Raw genomic sequence first — 19,973 nt, 5'->3', positions numbered from 1 at the left:
TTGCCGCCGAAAACAGATACCACGACGTGGCTTTAACAAAATTTTTCCAGATGCACGCCTTGAGAAAAGCGATTTTTTTAACGCGTAGCGTCTAAGAAATTAACGATGTTCTCCAGGCGCCAGTCTGGAAACCTTCAGATCCTGAAAGGCAACCTAAGATGCTTCATAAACCTAATCGTCTTTTTTTTTACGAACCATTTTTTATGACCGATTCAGGATACACAAATCATTAGGAAAACAGAAAAGCGCTGAAACTAACGCACACCCATAAATCAAATGGATTGCTTACCCTCGCCCATTAAAATTCATCACTAATTTCTCCAAGAATAATTGACCAACTGCACATCGCTTTCCTCGACTCCCTCAGTAAAAATAATTGTTTACCAACCACCTGAACGTATGTACCCGAGCCTGAGTGAAAGTTTCCACATCGAAATGCGAATATTCTCACCAATAACTCATTCAAACGCTCACACACAATTTCTCAGTGAAACAGGGTCACTCCCACAGGCGAATCTGTTCCTCAGTTTCACTGGAGTCAGACACGTACTAAACTAACAAAGAACAAAACAACAATTGTCTGAAAGATGGTATGGTTTTATTTACCGGAGAATTCTATTATCACATATGTAATCCCAACAATAAAAATATATAATTTTACAACATTGCGGGGGCCATTAAATTCATCGACTATGTACATCTCATAAATATGACTTTTTTCCATTTATATAAAAAGATAAGGAATTTTGAGGCAGGCATTTGCAAAAATTTACTTATCCATATTTTCCTCGAAAAAATACTATTCAATTTATCGCAATATCTTTATTACATTCACATGAATTATTTGAATTTATTCCAGAAACAATTGACAGATTATTTTTTTATAAATTACGTATTAAAAATAAAGACACGATTCCACTACTCTAATTTCATCAATATCGTGTCGACAATCGAACTTTCATTAAGGGATGGCGCAAAATAGACACTTCTGCCTCTTCAATTTTCACCATGAAGAATTTATTAATTTATGGAATTTATTTACTTTCTTCCAGAATTCATTTTGATTTCACGAAATTTATTTCTAATTTACAAATATTCTGAAAAAGTCAAAAGTATCATTTTTCCCATTTTCATCCACATATTTATTCTCTTCGAATTGAATCCACAAAAAACTTGATATGTATTGGATGTCGAGCCGAAAATGTTAGTCACTCGCACCATCAATTACTCATAAATAATAAATTGGCAAACAATCGGAAGAACAATATGCATAATTGCATACAAAAACCTTCAATTTGTTCAATTCCACACTCTCGGCATAGTCATCTCAAAAACTTTACAATATATAAAAAAAAAAACAAATCAAAAATGTATTAGTCATCATCGTAAGCAATTTGTGCTCATTGAGGAGAGAAACAAAACGGATAAAAACGTTTATGCAATTAAAAAAGATAAAGAAAGAAAAAATGCATTCTATCGTACACTAACTGAACCGATGATAAACCAACAAATTCCAATGTTGCACTTCTTATCCATTCGTATAAATAACTACAGTTAATAATTCATCTAGTCTATAACTTATTACGATCCTACGAGAATTTATATCTACATTTATTTATAAAACCACTTCATATTGTTGCTGGATGTCGTAGTCCACGAAATCTCGAATTATTTAACAATACAAAACTGGCAGAAGTTGATTGTAAAAAAAAACAAAACAATGTAACCGAAGATTGGCGAACGTGTGGCGTTCTACTCTAATACTGCTGCCCCAAACGTCGATTCGTAATCTCAATGATCTGATGCCCAATGATTTTGAGTACTGGATTTCCTTCTGAATGTTTATATTTACATCAAATCACCTCGGAAACAATTCCTTCATGTCAATCCATTCAATTTTATCTCTCTAATCAACTTTAATCACTAAATCCAGGACAATCTATCAAAATCGACGTTCGCACATTTTTTTTCTCTTTAATTTGTAACTTAGGAAGACGAACGATGAGAAGACGAAAAACAAAGAGTGCGCGGAGGGAATGAATGTTTTATCGTAACGAAATTGAAATAAAGAAGAGTTGCCGACACATTATCGCACACAGCCTGTTGTACAAATATTTTTGTACAGTAGAAATGGTTATAACGATTTGTTTTGTGCGATTGGTCAATGCTGTGTCTCATTGATCGTTTTGTTAGACTCTACGTCGTTTTGCTGCTTCCTCTTGGTTTCGTCGTCCTTGTCTGGATTGTCCCAGGGTTGTCGCTCTCCTGAGCCAAAGATTATGTAGAAAGTTGCACAGACTATGTAGACACCTGCTGAGATCATGAAGACCGTCCTCCATTTTGCTTGGGATGGCTGGAAAAGAAATCAGTCGTTAACACCACATTGACTTACTCGCAACTCCGAAACAGTCTGCACTTAGAAAAATATATATCTGTCAATTCAGTTGAAACAAATTTAAATAGCTCATTAATGCAAGAGACTAGAATTTAAATGTCGATTTTATGCAGAAATTTTATACTTTTAGTTATTTTGAATGGATTTATTTGGCGGAAGTTTTTTTTTTATCGGGTAACGTGCAGTAGCTTGAGTGCTTTGTGATATTCAAATTCATGCTTGTGGAAAAAATACGTAAATCAAATTCAAATATAACTCTTGAACCTGGCAAGTCTCCAGGGTTTGGAATGATTTACTGAAGTCACAATGACGAATACGTGTAGGATTTGAAAGTATCGTCTAATTTTTAGAGTTGTGAATAAGTAACGAATTTCAGATTTTAGACGATTTGTCAATTTTTTGCATTTGTTTAAAAAGCTCAAGAGTCTCAAAAAACTTTCGGGGGATATTAAATCTGCATAAATAATTAACAATCTTTAATAGAGCGGGTCAATATAAGAGGTTTTCCATTTATACTGATTTTGTTCATAATTTTTTTTTTAGTTTTAACTCTTCTGGACCCTGTGAACGACCTTTTCTGATTTAGGAAATTGATTGATAGAAAAATTCAATTTGGAAAAAAAAATAATCTTCCTCCTCCAATAATGAATATATGCAGAATCAACAGTTGATTGATGGGGAAAATCAATTTTCAATAAATGTTGCTTTCCATCCCCTAATTTTTTATTCTTTATTTTTACTTCTTTTAAACCTTCAAGTGCTGTCATATTATACTTCATATTTGAAGTTAACCATTGGTTGATCGTTGATAGAAAAATTGAATTCCGAAAAAAAGTTACTTTCTTCCTCTAAAATTTTTTTTCCATTTTCGCTTTTTTTTACTCCCGTTGCAAACTTTACTATCTTGTACTATAATAGTACAGGTGTATAAACGTTAAATTGACCGTTGGTTGATGAAAAAATGCCAAGTTGAAGAAAAAAATTTTTACCGTTCCCACAATGATGTACCCAGCAGTGATAGGCGCAAGAAGACCGGCAAGATTGGCAAGACAGTTGGTGAACGACATCAAAATTCCAGCGAATCTCGGTGAGATGTCCAGATGGTTGACCTTGAATCCGGAGTAAATGCCACCATTGAAGCCGACCCCAATGGTGAGTAGAGCAACGGTCAACCACTTATCACATCCAGTGAATGAAGCAGCGATGAGGGCAAGAGCTGGCCCATACTGACCGATACTATTGATGATTTTCCTCGTTTTTCCATGAGTAAACCTTCCACTCGATATCATCCAATCGGCGACATGAGATACCAGCATCGAGAAGATCCACATGGCAAGATAAGGGAGAGCAGAAACCACTCCATTCTAAATGGATTACAAATTCAATATCAAAATAAATCATTGAAAAATCATTAACAAAATTGTAAACCATAACAAGTCGATTAGATTAACGGGTGAACGGGTTTTTCATAAATATGTCGGAATCTAAGAAATATAGCAAAATTTTTGCAATCACTTCTTTTCTGGAGTGGAATGAAAGCCACAAAAAAGGTTTTAACAAAAATTTCTATATCTGATTCAGATTCTGAGGTATTCATCGGAAAATAAACTGGGGAACCAATTGAATTGTCATTTTTCACTCCGAGGCTAATTAATTGCGCTTGGTAGAAAAATAATTTACCAATTTTATGTTGAAGTGGAGGATCTGCTTCATGAATGTTGGCAGCTCCGTCATAAGGGTTTCGTACCCATAATTTTGTCCCATGTGAGCCATAAGAATAGCCCAAAATGGAAGGGAAGTCATGATGGATTTCCAGGGGACTGGTGGAGACTGCGGAAATTAAAGTCCGTTTTATTATTAAAGACACTCAAATGCCTTCAAATAGACCCCTAAATTATTTGATAATATCTAATTAACTGAAGATACTCGTCAATATATTGCTCAAAACAAGTTGCTTTCACGTGAAAATGTTTCATTAAAAACGAAAAATAAAGGAAGAAACTTACAGAGGACCCAGCACTTCCCCAGAGTGCACTGAGAATGTACTTCTTCTCGTCCTCAGAGATTCTGGGATGCTGTTCGGGATCTTCATGGACCCAGATGAGAAAAGCAACGCACCAGACAGCACCAACAGCCCCAAAGACGTAGAAGATAGAGGGCCAGCCACCAGCGAATCCATACTTGGACAACAATCCACTCAGAGGCATCGAAATTACAGTTCCAAATTGCGCACCTGTGAATATCCCCCAAAAGAAGATAACAAAAAAAAATATCCAATTAGTCTCAACTCAATCCCATGGTAATCTCTCTGGTATCGACTCAATGTACAAATAAAATGTTTCGAAAAGACATCCAAGTCCCAGAGATCCACAATCCGGTGGGGCCCGCGATGACTCGAATGTGTGTGTTCGTGTGCAGATTGGAAGATTGGTAGGTAGGGGATGACTCGAGACGATAGGATCAAGTTTTAAACTGAAAAATTTTGTCATTTCTCGGTTGTTTTGAAGCTTACCAGCGTAAACGAAGGCACCCATCCTACTCCTCTCATTCGGTGGTATCCACTTTGCCAGCATAGCGTGCGTGCATGGCACGATTGGACCCTGCAATAGGGATAATCCATTCCTAGGGGGAGGAAATACACCCGAACAATCAAAAAAAGCGTTCACACTCGACTATGACATTTTTAACATCTTCGTTTTTTTTACTAGTTCTTTTTTGTTAATGCTACTATCCTACACAATCTAAGTGACAATTCTACTCAAAATTCATACGAAAAAATCCTTTTCCCCTTGGAAGTTTGAATAATTAAAAGTGAAGGATAACACGGCGATTCATAGAATTGAAAAGTTTTCCAGGAATATCTTGGAAAATGACGGAAGGTAGCGAAATTTTTGGTAAAACCTTTTTTGTAACTCTTATCCTGATTTATAAAACAGGTCGTGAGAGAAATTTTGCTATCTATCGTCGATTCACAGATATGCCTTGAAAACACGAGAAGTCGATTGTTATCCATTAGTATTTTGATATTAAAGTATGTTCAAGATCGATTTATCTCGGAAACAATTGATTTTAGGGGGGAATATCAAAAGTGCTTTTTTGGCTGACATTTTATTAGCTACAAAAAAGTCTTGTGAGTTTCCCTCCGTGAATCAATGGTTTTTGTGATAAATCTAATTTTGCCGCTTCGGTATTGAAGTTATCTTGTGAATTCTACTTGACACGAACATTCTAAAATTAGCAGCAGTATTGCCGTCAAATATTATAATCTCTACTTCCAATTCTACGTTTCATCTTCACAAAAAAAGTGAAAATATGAGAAAATCATTGTTTTCTGAGAAATCCTTCTTTACTTAAATCGAAAAATTTGTATCTCACACTGACATATGATTAATTCAAGTTTTCAAATCAATTGAATCAGATTTTGCATTAAGTTGTTTCAGAATCGTGGCTAAAGGAAAAATTGATTAATCCATCAAGAAATTATTATAGAATAAATGCAAAATTACTTAACATACGATTTTATTTTCTCATTGCAGGAGATTTGACTAATTCAGCAATAATTTGATATAAGTGAAGATGAATTTCTCAAAAAGTTCTATTTTAATCAGCGTATGTCTCGTATTAAAAATTGAATGGTTCGTTGTAATAAAATAATGTCTTGTCCCCCACTGAATTCACATACATACAGGATCCCTCACAGGTGATTGCTCTTGTCATGTTTGTCGAATGCTTGTACTTACCTCTCCCAGACCCTGGATAAATCGTACCCCAACGAGCCATCCAAATCCCCACTTAGCGGATATTGGTACAAGCAGTCCAAACAGTGAATTTATCAGCATGCCAACACCGAGGAAGTACTTGGATCCGAAACGTTTGGCAAGTATTCCGAACGGTATCTGCGTTATTACGTAGCCGTAGAAGAATGAGCTGAGAAGATAGCCTTGTTTCGTCGCATCCCAAGGGTATTCACCATCAGAAGACTGAAATTCACAAAAAATCAGTCAATAAACATTAAAAACTCTTCCAACATCAGGATTTACCCCAGTGTCTCAACCTTGGAGCAACTGGAAACTCGCAAAATACAACAAACACACGTGACAGCTTTTTAAATATGAGGAGAATCGAAGATGTAAGAACCAGAATTAAGTCGTGATTAAGGATTGCTATGATGATTATGCATGGATGACTTGAAGATCATTGAATTTTCTAATCTATTGTGTGGAAAAGTCTGGAACGAATTTGGTAATTTGTCTAATTACCGGGTCATGTGGATTTTCGATGGAATCTGAAGCATCCCCGCACTCCTTGAAAACTTCGTCGTGATGTTCGATGATTGCGGTGTGGTTAACCATGGCAACGATAGCCACTGACATGTTTGTTCTCATTACATAAGCGTTGGCCATTCCCAAAAACAGCATAAACGTCACTATGTGACGTGACCCAACCAGTGCTGCAACAATAAAGATATTTGCCTTACTGATTTGCTGGTGAAATGTATGTAGGGATGTATTAATCCGAGTTTTTGTGTCAATGTGGAATTTTCGAGCTGAAAAATTTGTGAGTCGGTGTTTGCTGAGACGCGCATTATTGTTGACTCAAGTTATCACAGCGGATTGATCGGTGATATTACTGAATGATTCGACATTTATTTATTTTGGGGGGATTGTTTCTGGTAGTAATTGTCGCAGAGGCGAGTAATTAGATGGTTCCATGAATTATGAGCCTCTGAAGACCATTGATCATTTGAGCAGAACGTCTGAGCTGATGCAGAACATTTTTATAATACTTTGTTCATGTTTCGCTCAATATTTGAACGACGTAGGATGAACAGGTAGATATTTTCGCTCTGCCTTCAACAACGAAACATTTGGCTCGAGATTCCAGGTGATGATGTCTCTCATAAAGTGAAGTTGAGTGAGAAATATTTCGTTTGAAGTTACAGGCTTGTCACGTCATCATTGTTATTCTATTTGAAATCTCATTCCCTGGATTTGAATATTGAATAGCCAAAATGATCAATAAATAGCAATTTCGTTGAATAATTCGTACAAATTTCTCGAACTCGAAATCAGCTGTTTGCTCCTTGCTTCACATAAAACAAACTTTTCTGTGGGAATACGATTCCTTGCTTGTAGGAATAATATAGTTCTTGAGGGACAACCTGAGATGCTTTGGGAAGGTAATAGAACCTTTTGATATTTCTCAGGAATTGGATTCTGTCAGCTATATAAATGCCAGAGTCAGGTGTAATTATCAAGCTGAAACTGATTCTACCATTATTCGACTAGTCGGTCAGTATTTATCTTTACGAATGTAGTGCTTTTTTTATAAAAAAATCTCTGAATGATAATAAAGTGATTCCTGGAGATAATGTGGAAGATTTAAAATTATTGACATATGATCAGTGATTGATCACTAAATTCTCATTCGTTTACACGCAAATCGATTCCTAATGACGCAATCTGATTTGGACTGAGTTCAGGTTGACTTAAGTGTCAACAATAGATCACTGTTAAGGAATTTAGATGACATGGTAGATGCTGACAGATCGTTAATCACGAGACTAATGGCTCAGTCGAGATAACAATAGAAAGTAATAATGACTAATCACGCGGAAATTGAATCATGTCGGTTCATATTCCAAATAATATAAATAATAACATTACATGTATAATGTTATTATATATATAATTAATATTCCAAATCATATATAATAGTATTAAAGACTAGCAATTTTTGGAACAACTGAAGTTTTTTCTGTATAATTTCTGGTCAATACAAGAATTACGAAAGTCATGAAGTTTAAAATTCTTTCTCTCATCTCTATTCCTTGAGGCTAAATTGTGATAACGTCACCTGATAACACGGCGTGATGTCATCCACGATAGATCATGAACTCCGTTCCGAATTTCTTCAAACCCAAAACAAATTGTTGATGAATTCATTCAAAAAGAGATTCCATGCCGAAGGAATTAGCCATTCTGATAGTTTTTTGAATTTTTTAAATTTTTTCCTGACAACTTATGATTCATTATGATTTTCATTGAATAATTTAATTGAAAAATTAAGTACGTTGTTATCTTTCGGATGATTCGACCCCAAAGACAACGACATGAATATTCTATTTTTCCGTTACGAAATGTCGATTTGGAATTTCAATGGAAGTTGATACTATTTCACATAATTTAGCTAAATTTTTCAACAAATGTAATTGAATTTTTAATCTTGATTAATCTTGATCATTGAAACAAGCACAAGTTCATTGTCGGCAACTCCAGCGACTAATAATTACTTCTAATCTATGATAGTTTCTAAGAAAGGATTTTGGCGGTCTGATAGATGGCGAAACCCGCCCACTCCCCAAGAAACTTCTTCAATTGACATTTGTGACCGCAGCATCTACTCTAATAACAAGCCTTTGAATTATTCATGACAATTCAAGAAGATACATGTGGTCCTCTGGTACATCATCCTAAAAATTACAATTTTTACACTATAATTCTCAACATTTTATGTAATTAGAATTACCCCTAATCTATCATTCAAGTATTCAGAATTATGATTATCAATAAACAATATTGAGACCACCAATGACACTCTTCATTTATTTTTCGTCTAAAACGAATTTATTAAAATGAATATTTCGTTGTCATTGTAATTAACCCTTAATCCTAAACATGTTAGCTTTTCACTAAGTGAATTGTAATTTTCGCTCGGCTAATGATTATTTTTACTTTACCCAAAGTGAAGACAATTCTTTCAGTGTCCCGGTAAATTTTAATCCCAGATTTTTAAGAAGTTGAATCTCTGATTGCGCGGGGATTGGAGTAAATGGAAACCTGGAGTGACCCGGATTGACCCGGACTGACCCGGGGCCTCAATTTATTTCAGTAAATAGAGTCTAAATCAGTTATTACATAACTCAGCCTTCCATCATAATTTACACTGATGATAATCTTGTCGGTTCAACAGAGAAATGTTGGAGATGAGCTGAAGAAACCTCTACTCTCTTTCCTCGGATTTGAGTTAATGACTAGAAATAAATCGGGCTGATGAATGTGGGGCGTCAAGGGCGTGTGGAAAGTAGGGTACCTCAAGAGTAGAATAAAATAATTGAGTAGTTGAATAACGTTGAACTGTTTATACGATAATTGCGATAGCCAAGTGAGACAAAAACCGAAAGAACCTATATCAGACAGAATGGCCTTTCTCACCTTATTTATATTAAATTAAAATCTTATGAGTGGAAAATAAATAGAAGAAAATATTATAACTGACTTTGTTATAATTGATCAATTATTTATTAATGATAAGAATTATTATCGTGTTCTTATTTGATTTTTCATCAGTTTATTTTCAAATTATGAAGACCAAATAATCGAATTGGAGAGTGATTATTTTTGCATGGAAAATATATGCTGAGGATTAATGTATCATGATGAGGATTAAAAGAATTTGTCTGGCATTTGTCTGGCAGTAGCTGAAGTAGGATTAAGGATTAATACACAGTTGTTTTACAAAAGACTTATTTTTCTATTTGTAATGCCTCAAAACTTTTTTGTCTTGGGATTACCAAAATTTTAATCCTCCATTGAGTAGAAATTTTACAAGATTTTACGTTTTGTTTCTGGTGATTTTTAGGGAATTCCTCTCTCGTCATTTTTTTTTCTCCTACGATGCAGACTTCAATGCCATTTTCCCTCGTGGAAAGGGAAGGTCGAGCAACTGAAGTTTATTGGCCGCGATCCAGTTGTATTTCCTTCCAACAAGCCACAATGCAACAACATGAAGAACCATTGCTCAATGCTCTTTGAACTCGTGAAAATCATGTGCGGTATTTACCACAAATTAATCGCCTCGGAGGATCCTACCTCATACACTTCGAGAAATTGAAGACTCCGTTTGAATTTCTTTGATTAAATTTTCTTTACGTCAATATCTCCATTGAAAAATAGGTAAAAAACATTTATATCTGCCAATTCGACATTTCTTTGAATTTCAAAAAATATATAAAATATATTTTGTATATTGTTCGCCCACAAAACATGTATTTACCACTTATGTAGAGGTTCTTTGAATGGAAGAAAAAATTATATAAAATGTCGATTTGTTGAATTTAAATAAATATTTTTTAATAGAATAAATTAAATTGGATATTTATGAAATATTAATGAGTTATTTGGAGCGGAAAATTGACTTCAAAGGAATTTGATAGAAAATGTTATTTTGACTGAAAATGCTTATTCAAATGATATTAAAGTCACATAATTCGAACACATCATTCCTCCGGGTGTAGAATTTCGTGGAATCTTTGAGACATAAATAAACAAATCATTGCGCTCTCGATTTTCCCACCTAATCAAAATTTCATGAGTCGTTTAACAGCTATTTTCCTGATTTTCATCGAATTTCTCTTAAAAAATTTCAGTCTGAAATTAACATGTAATTTTTTACCTAATAGGTGAGGATCTGCAATTACTTGATGTCGGATTAGCAGCGGTATTGATTCGTCATTATTCATTATTAAAATCCACTGAACTTCCGAAAATGAATTTAATTAACAATGATTCAGATATTTACACGGAAAAGAATTATAGTAGAATTAACCCGAAAATCGGAATTTGATCTTGTAAAACCAAAAATTGTTCTTAAAATTTCACAATGTCTGTAGCAAAATTCGCCGCTTGAAAAACGTCAGCTTAAATTTTTCTACAATTTTTTCGATCCGCTTCCTCGGAGTCAATAAGATTCTGCGGATAATCTGCAAGAGCGCGAGGTCGAAGTGCCAAGATCGAACTCGAATATTCAACAACGAAATAAACTAGTCCCTCATCTGTCAATTCCCTATATATACCCTCATTAATCCCATCAAAACTTCTAATTTATTAACATAATCCTCGCAATTCTGGAGCCGAAGCGGTGGATCGGGGGTCGTCGGGGGTCTCCGTTGGGTATCGTAAGCCCTCGGCTGTGTCCGGCACCCGAGCACGTGGCGGGCCGGTGTAAGCGTATGGAAACAGACTCCATAAATTGAGTAAGCAATAAAAAAAAATCATCACTCGTCGATTAGAGGTACAAAATGATCGGAAAGAATTGATGCATCAAGTGGGAGAGGCTCTAGACTCGTGATCTGTGCACGTGAACGTGACAGCCGAGTCTCTGACGTCATTCCATATTTACGCATATCATCGGAAACAATTCCAACGTGTGAAGTAACTCACTCTAACGGAAATGAAATAATTCTCAGTAGTTTTATGTTTTCCTCCTTATTCATGAGATTAAGTGCGTTTCATTGTTGCGTTACATGTTTTTTTATTCTATTCTAGAATGACAAACAAAAACTTTGCCCCGATGCAGCATGATGCAAGGAATTGCACGTTAATTGCACAATCGATCAATCAAATGTAAATTGATATGACTTTCGAGAAAAAAAAATCATGAATCCCTCCCGCTTCGTGCTGGACTCGGATTTCGGTGGCCTTGAAGTTTATCGCCAACTGCAGGGAGCGATAATTCTGCGCAGGCTTTGAGAGATTTCACGATTTCGGTCATTCTAATGGACACAGCGAGATTTTTGTAAGAACCTTTTTTGTCGCTCGGATTCTGATCTACAAAAAAGGTTATATGAACATTTTTAATCTAAATGCTTAGTTCCGAGATATCGACGGAAAACTAAGCCACATCTAAAGTCGAATCGAACAGTTTTACCGACTCATCTAAGAAATTTCGATTGATTTAAAAAATTATTGATTTCAGGGGGAAATACCAAAGAACGTTTTTTGTCATGAATTTATGAGTTAAAAAAAAGGTTCTCAAGGTTTTTCTCTAAAATCCGTGATTTTCTGGATGAAGTCATAGACAAGGGTGAATGAGACTTCGATCGTTTTAGATCTTAATCGCTGATATTTAATGATCCAGTTGGAGATCCCTCCGTGCTATCCTGCCATCCTGAAATTACTCGGCATTTAACCATCAGTAATCCCGAGCAACTTTAGCTGTTAACTAACGCCTACGTAGAGTCTCATACCTTGTTGTCTTTAAATAACCGCGTGAATGCTAGAGACCACGTCGGCCGCGCTCGTTAACACTGTCCCTCGTATTTCCACACATTGAATTCTTTTGAATTTCAAATTTTCCTTAACCGATCATCACTCATTATCTAAATGTTAGCGTAAAAAATAAAAATATTGTGTCACCAGGGCTGTCGCTCTGTCATCATGAAATGAAAAAATTTGTCTTGTCGTATGAATTTCTGAATCAACGAGCACATTTGCTATATAAATCAGCAAAAAAATCGGTAAAAAATCGGCAAAAATCGGTAAGAAAAAAAAGTCACTGGCGATTCTGGGAGATTTTTGGGGGAAATTGATGGATTTGTAGAGGTCGAATGACGAGAACACGAGAGAAGGAGTGATATTGCACGTGCTCTCCATGGGCTCCCCGCAGCGATTCAAGTCTCGAGAGAGTCGGAAAAGTCACTAGAGTGAGAAAGAGATCCCGGCACTTGGATGCCGCGTGCACCATTCGCATTCTCGGGTTACGCGACTCCATAGAAATGGCGTTAAAATTGTGGACCATCTTCCAAAAAAGCCTAATAAAAAAAATTTTATAAAATGAATAACCGGACTAATTACCTCGTTGCTTAGCCTCGCGCTTGTCGTTCTCGTCGAGGCCGGGCTGCTCCCACACCAGCACGTGGCCATTTCGCCCCCGATTCTCACCGTTGCTAGCCTGTCTACCTGCACTGGTCATCTCACCACAAAAATCGACGTTTAAAAAATCGCAACACCGGAAACACTTCGCAATAACACTGGGAACTCCTGGATATTCCCCACCGAGTCTCTTTATTCTCCGATCGCCGGTTTTATATCGTACCCCCTCCCCCCAGGCCCCACCACCGCCGAAGTAATGGAGAATAAAAAAAAAATGATTAACAAACACTTGAGAGTGGTGTCGCGAGTGAAACGCGCGAGTTAAGACTCGAGGGAACTTTGTCGAGACTTTTATAACGACAACTGGGTAAAATGTTGAAGACGAGACTGACGGAGAAGGACGGAAATGCTGACTTCCACGGACTAATGGTAATTCCAATACGCGGGCAATGCGTTTCAACGTGTGAGTTGTGTACTTTTGTGAAGCGATAACGACGATTATGTGAAACGTATCTACAAGTTACGCGGCATCATGGCTTTGTGTGTGGGTGAGGGCAGACACACGCGTGATTTCGCGTGCGTGAGGCCAATGCGATGACGCGTGTTGGAGGAGGGACGGAGGGGAAGTACTAACCGTCGACCAATCGCGAGACACATGTTACGATCTTGGAGACTCTGCACGGTCGCCTTTTGAAACTTTTCCCGCTGTTTTATGGAAATTCGAATGCTCTGGATATTAATGTTTATTACAATGTCCATTGGAAAATCGACTAAGAATTCATAAAAATAGATATAATATGGACTATTTTCGAAATTCGTGAAGAAATAATAAATTAAAAGTCTATGTAAAAGATATATCCTATTGAATTAGTATATATCAAACAGAAGATGGCTCGGGAAATCAAAATTTTCTGGATTTATAAAAAATAATATTGAATAATAAAATTATTCAATTTGAGTTTATATAGATAAATAAAATCTGAACCCGAATTCTCCACCAACTGTTGAACTATTCCTTCCCCAGTACTCAATAATAACAATATTAGTCATAATAATATCCCACAATAGTCAAACTGACGGATGTTTTCATTCTTCGTAAATTAATATTAATTTACCAATTAAATACAATTGCAATTCCATTTCTGAGTCATAGGTTCATCCATTACTACGAAATGATTTGAGTTTTTTCTCAAGGCCAAAATCATTGGGCTAAAATTGATTTCCGTTGAAAAATAAACCTGGAAACTATTATGACAAATTTCCGGTTTTTTATTCTGTGCCTGTGTCAATCAATTTCGTCTGCCAAAATAAACATAAAGTGTGGAAAAATTGATCTCAATGATACATATTGTTCGAAGAAAATGCATAAGTCATCAAAAAAATGTGTCCCTGAGATCGAATGGAAGATCGGTGTTGTAATCTTGGAGATTGTTTTCCTATCAGTTGCAAGTACACGGTCTCCGGCCGGATAAATGTCAATTCCATGCGCTAATCTAATCAGTAATTGAAAAAAACCCAAACCCATTTTTACTGCAAGAACATCTATTTCATTATCGAACCCCCCGAAGAGCCATTTATCCCCGAAATTCAGACGCTCACTTCGAAGAATTTATTAAAGAAAATTTAAAAAACCCCTAATTTCCTTCAACCCTTCAATTTTATTATTGTATCAATTTTTCATTAGAATCCACGCAAAAACCGTAAAAAGTAAAGAAATCATTTTTCCGCTATGACGCGAACATGAATCAAAAATTTATGATATTGATAAAAGTTTTAATTTACTCTTAAATTTCCCTGAATTTCGTGGAAAATTTTGAAGTTCATATGTAGTGAGGTTCAACGATCCTGAATAAGGTTCCATAAATACCGAAAACCGCCTATTTGTTGATGAATCATCTTTCACAAACATGGAATCAACGGAAAATTCTTCCTCATATCTCCACGAGCTCGAGACCCTTAAATTTACGATATATGTGACGAAAATTCAAAGATCTCGTAAAGCCGCTCTGCGTCAATAGATAAATTCCATTATCGCATCGCATACTTTCCTCCTACGAAACACCAGCCGCACCTAATTTCTCAATTACCAGAAATGAATTTATCTCGTTCCATTAATTAAATAAAATAATCCCCCATTCCGAGTGATTCGGAATTTTTCCGAAAAACTATAATCATCCATATATAGTAGAAACATGCGTGTCAATTGGAAAAATTGATAAAAATTCGGGAATATCGAGATTCCGCGGATTTCTGGATAATGTATGAAGTTCGTTATCATCACGGGTCAAATTGTTATGTCGCTGATTGATAAGAAGTCCTCACTGTATTTAATTATGATAAACACAGATTGATAATAATAATAGGATTCTGACAATAATAGTCTTGCATCTTCGAACCGTTTTACTCCTAAAAGCTCAATTTTTTGTCTACAAAATAACCATCCAATCTTGTACATCACCGTTTAATTTCAATGTTTTTCTCGGAATGCAATTTTATACGAATGGAAACTGCACCTGAAATCCACATTTTCCACTTTTGTGAAATTATCAGTCTATTGAAATTAATTTCAGCGAAATGTACAACATCATAAAAATACTGATGCAAAGCTGCTGTCAGTGTCTATTTCGATCAGGATTCGAAAACTGCCAAAGTGTTACTCAATATTCCCAGCATCATCAACAAGTCGCTATAAACAACTAGATAAACATCTAAAAATCCTTTGAAAAGTGCTTCCATACGCCGAATCCGAAAATCAATTTGAACTCGAACCGCTCAACAAGTTTCAACAGCTTTTTTACGGCAACCATTTTCCGGAAAATAACACCATTAGATTTTCCTTGAATAATCAGTAAACTACTCGATCAATCAATTTATCCATTATAGCTCATGTCATTATCATTCGTTAATTCTAAAATGGTTTTTTTCCATAGATCTTATTAAAATCGACTAGGTAAATTTTTGGAATCTAAGAATAAGGTTCCGTCGTTAATTACCCATTCTCGAAAATTGATAGAGAGAACGCGTGGAAGATTACAGGTCAAGGTTTAACCGGGAAAATCGGAAATTTATTCATTGAGCGTAAATTCATGTCCGCGAAATATAATGTATAAATACTTGTAAAAAAAAATTCTAAATTTAGAAATGTCTAAAGGGTGCCAAAAAATTGCTTAACCGTGACTCTCGCCTCTTCAACCACATTTTTAAATTAACTTAAATCCGACAGTTCCCATGTCCTTGTCCTCGACCGTCAACAACTTGCAGTTGTCATCTCATTTTTCATCCACCTTTCCATTTCTTTTCCCTTTTTTCGCTGTAAGTTTTAACTCGGCCATCTATTGCGATGAGTAATGCAATGGATATCATGCAGACACATCTAGGTGACTCAACATTCGAAGAGTAAATTAACGATTTTAAAAAAATGAAATCATGAAGTCATCACCAGACACGGAGAAAAAAATATAATGTAATGGTGGACTTTGGAGGCAGGTGATTTGTGTGAGCCGTTACTATTTCAATTACTCAATGATTTTCATTTTCCCTCTGCGAATCAGTTATTCCATTGATATGGAATTAGATTGACGCCAATTACCACGAAAATTGCGTAAAAATTACGTAAAATTACGTTAAAATTTCCCGAAGAAATACCACAAAGAATCAAGTGAAATTAAAATAATTGTAACAAATTCGGTATTTTCATTTTAATGTTCTTTTTTTCATAAAGAGGCCAACGAAATGAAGGAGACATACCACATAATTTTTTTTTAATTTAAATAAAATCATAACTTTTTCTAAACAATTTTTCCCGTCGATTAGACGGAAAATTAATACGAAATTGCCTGAGAATTGTTGCTCATTGAAAAGATTGCTGTGCAATTATGATTGACACATCCCAACGGCTTCATTACCCCGACTGAATTCCAATTATCCCCCGCATCATCGAACAATTGTCGCCAATTTTAGCCCCTGACATTTGCCAATAATTCTCTTGTCTGATCAATCGCAAACTGCGTGTTTATTCTCGTGATAAGATGCCGTGTTTTTAGTGGTCATTATCTCATTATCCGGAAGTCCTAGTTCTAGGTAAATAGCCACTGTCACTGTGACTGTGACTGTCACTGTTGTTGCGAGGTATCGTAACGTGATATTACGCAAGTCATGCGGGTGATTCGATCTGAGTGATGAGTCGGTCTAGCCTGATCTGTTCTATTTTTGAATTGATAATTACCCATTGCGTAATCGGAGAAAAATCCAGAAAGCTTCGTTATCGACAGAACGATCGAGAGGACAGCGCTCAATCCACTGAGGATCGCGATCGATAATCCACCGATGGTAAAACAGAAATAATGATCATCAGTAATTGTGAAGTTATCATTTATAGTAGAAAAAAAAAGTTTATAAGTGGTTACGTAACATTACCATAGGAGTACAATTTTTAATGCAATTAAAATGAACCCAAATTATTAATCGCTGCGTCACGTGGTGATGAAGCGAATAAAAAATAATTGGATTGAAACTTTTACTCTTATTTTACTCCTAAACATTTGCATATTATGTATATGGGATACGGGAATATTCCATATATTTCCATATATATTAATTATTGGAATATGGGAACATGAAAAATCAACCAGTAATAAATATTGAATATTTGTATATTTGGAAAAATCTATGTAGGAAATTAGGGTAAAAAATTATAAAAATTATTAATTAATTGTCAAAGAAATTATGAGATTTTTGCATTATAATTATGGTAACAGCTGATTTTTTTAGAGACGAATTAAGAAAAATTGCACGTGTCATGAATAGATGACGAGAAGGAAGTCAGCGATTTCCTAATTATCCGCTAACTTACGATTGAACTCAAAAGACAGAATGGAAGTGTTGAACCCTTTGATTACTAGTTTGACCCTAAACGACACTAGACGCCTAATCTAATCCGGAAACCACAAGGACAGCCTCAAATCGTCCAGAATTATTCAATTGGATCTTGCTCGACCATGAGCCACTATTCGCCATTAAAGCATCAATAAATGTTAGAAATTTATTGAAATTTCAGTCACAATGTCGCAATATCACTGGAGCCTCCAATCATGTGAATTGAACTCAATTTCAATCCCTCAAAATCTTAAAATTAATGAGGAAACGAACTGATCTTGCAAAAATTCAAGAAAACTAGTTTTTAGTTTTGTATTCAATCGCAATTAATTTCTCAAGGAGATCTTTAATTTTCCTAATTACTCAAATATTCGGGAGGTTGACTGATTCGTCAATGCGGAATTCTACAGAGATTTCATATAATTTAATACTGATATTTCTAATGTAATTTTCTATTAGTGCCCAAAGGGTCTCAATATTCGAATTAATCGCGACTATTTTCAGTACCGACTTATTACCAATTGAAGACCCGGTGGAGTGCCTTGAACGTGAACTCGTATGACTCATGAACGAATCATTCGGAGATTTCGAGATCGCGCGGTGAAAAAAATTCGGGAAAGTGAGATGTGAATGTGAGAACTCGTGTTATTTTTTCACATAATTCCAATCGTTTCTAATATATTCTCCTTAGCAATGAGGAGTAAATCAGAAATATTTCCTTCTAATGTGAAAAATCTGAAGTAAATTGTAATTTTTTGCTGTTTTTAACAATCTCTGGATTTATCAAATAACATTGATGTCATATTTTCCAAAAGTTCGTATTTTATCAAAAAATTGTTATTATACTCCGAAAGTTTTGTTTCTTCCCTCTCTCCCTCTTTATTTTCAAATAAAGGACAATGGGGTGGAAAATGTCCTTGATCTGGGGAAAAAGTTCTCGGAAAATGGTTTCTTTGAGAAGATGAACCTTTTTGAAGATTAGCGGGTCTCATTTAGCAGGAAGTCTATACCTGATGCATCAGTTATCGCTCCAGACTTTCTACTGCTGTTAACCTCGCGAAGAGGATCGGCTGATTTACAAGCTTCCCAAGACAAATGTCTAAGTGCCTGTTTACCCGGACAACAATTTCTCGGAAGATTCCATTTCATGACAATTCACTGATTTCTACACCGTAAAAGCTGCTTCAGGCGGAAAAAATCGGTTCACCCTGACTCATTAGTTAGTTATGCGGGAAACCTTATGATCAGGTCTAACAGCCGTTTTCCTTCTTGTAAATTACCAGACTGCGAAAATCAATCACATTTACTTTTTATTCCCGCAATTATCTCTTCAATGAAATTCCAATTGATACAACTACATCATTCCAAAACTTTTCACACAATTTTCCGATAATTTTTCCTCTTTTTCATCCAAAAAAAAGAGAAGAAAAAAATATCAACAAAATTTTTTTTCAATTTAATTGTCATAATTTGTAATGATAATAATGATTAATCATAATTTATTTGCGTTTACTAAACCAATAAATTGTTGATAGATAAATATGAGTGTTTATTGGTTTTTGGAAAGGAGAAATCGATTTTATAAAATCATTGAGTTATTTACGATTGAACCCATTGAAAAGAACTTGACCTTAATTCGATTTAATGACTAAATTGCGGAGTAAAAATGAATAACACGATTTTAATTGGCAATTCAGTGGTGAGATTTTTGAATGTAACAATACGGTGAGTGATGGGGCCATGAAATCCACCGGAAGTGACCGATTGTTGACCAGAGAGTTGACAAATAAAAATTGAGATGAAATGATTTCATTGACGACTCGGTAAATTTCCACGAAGCTATTATCCAGTGCTCGTTGCTGAATGCCACACCCTTGCTACTAGCTGATGGTTTTTTTTATCGATGTGGAGATAGAAGAGAAACACTGATTGATATGTGAGAAATCCATTCTATTATCAGAGTTTACCATCGATTTCTACGTGCCGTAACTGCGGGATTGGGCGTGATTCACTGGTGATAACAGATACACTGGCTGATTTGAAAAAAAAAA

At 35.5% G+C, this 19,973-nt stretch overlaps 1 protein-coding gene and 1 long non-coding RNA gene across 4 annotated transcripts in view; one reads left to right on the top strand and one right to left on the bottom strand.

Annotated features, from left to right (window-relative positions):
* Positions 1–1,059: 1,059 nt before the first annotated feature.
* Picot (putative inorganic phosphate cotransporter protein picot) overlaps positions 1,060–19,973 on the bottom strand; it is a 28,151-nt gene continuing 9,237 nt past the window's right edge. The window contains exons 1-8 of one of the 3 annotated variants that reach the window (XM_011302534.1): positions 13,030–13,953; positions 6,655–6,845; positions 6,136–6,375; positions 4,908–4,995; positions 4,402–4,628; positions 4,076–4,225; positions 3,385–3,759; positions 1,060–2,353 (exon numbers count right to left, since the gene is read on the bottom strand). In XM_011302534.1, the coding sequence (XP_011300836.1) occupies positions 2,162–2,353; positions 3,385–3,759; positions 4,076–4,225; positions 4,402–4,628; positions 4,908–4,995; positions 6,136–6,375; positions 6,655–6,845; positions 13,030–13,147 (1,581 nt within the window). In that variant the 5' untranslated portion in view covers positions 13,148–13,953 and the 3' untranslated portion in view covers positions 1,060–2,161. Of the gene's footprint in view, positions 2,354–3,384; positions 3,760–4,075; positions 4,226–4,401; positions 4,629–4,907; positions 4,996–6,135; positions 6,376–6,654; positions 6,846–10,849; positions 11,204–13,029; positions 13,954–19,973 lie in introns of those variants that run through there. The other 2 variants (XM_011302536.1, XM_011302535.1) reach the window with 2 other exon arrangements.
* On the top strand, positions 6,382–9,596 carry LOC105265174 (uncharacterized). Its single transcript, XR_892054.1, has 3 exons — positions 6,382–6,524; positions 9,159–9,285; positions 9,368–9,596. It is a non-coding gene; the product is annotated as an uncharacterized lncRNA (long non-coding RNA).

This window comes from Fopius arisanus, unplaced genomic scaffold, assembly GCF_000806365.1.
Source record: "Fopius arisanus strain USDA-PBARC FA_bdor unplaced genomic scaffold, ASM80636v1 scaffold00028, whole genome shotgun sequence".
Lineage (NCBI taxonomy): Eukaryota > Metazoa > Arthropoda > Insecta > Hymenoptera > Braconidae > Fopius > Fopius arisanus.
This window is presented reverse-complemented; position numbering and strand designations above follow the sequence as displayed.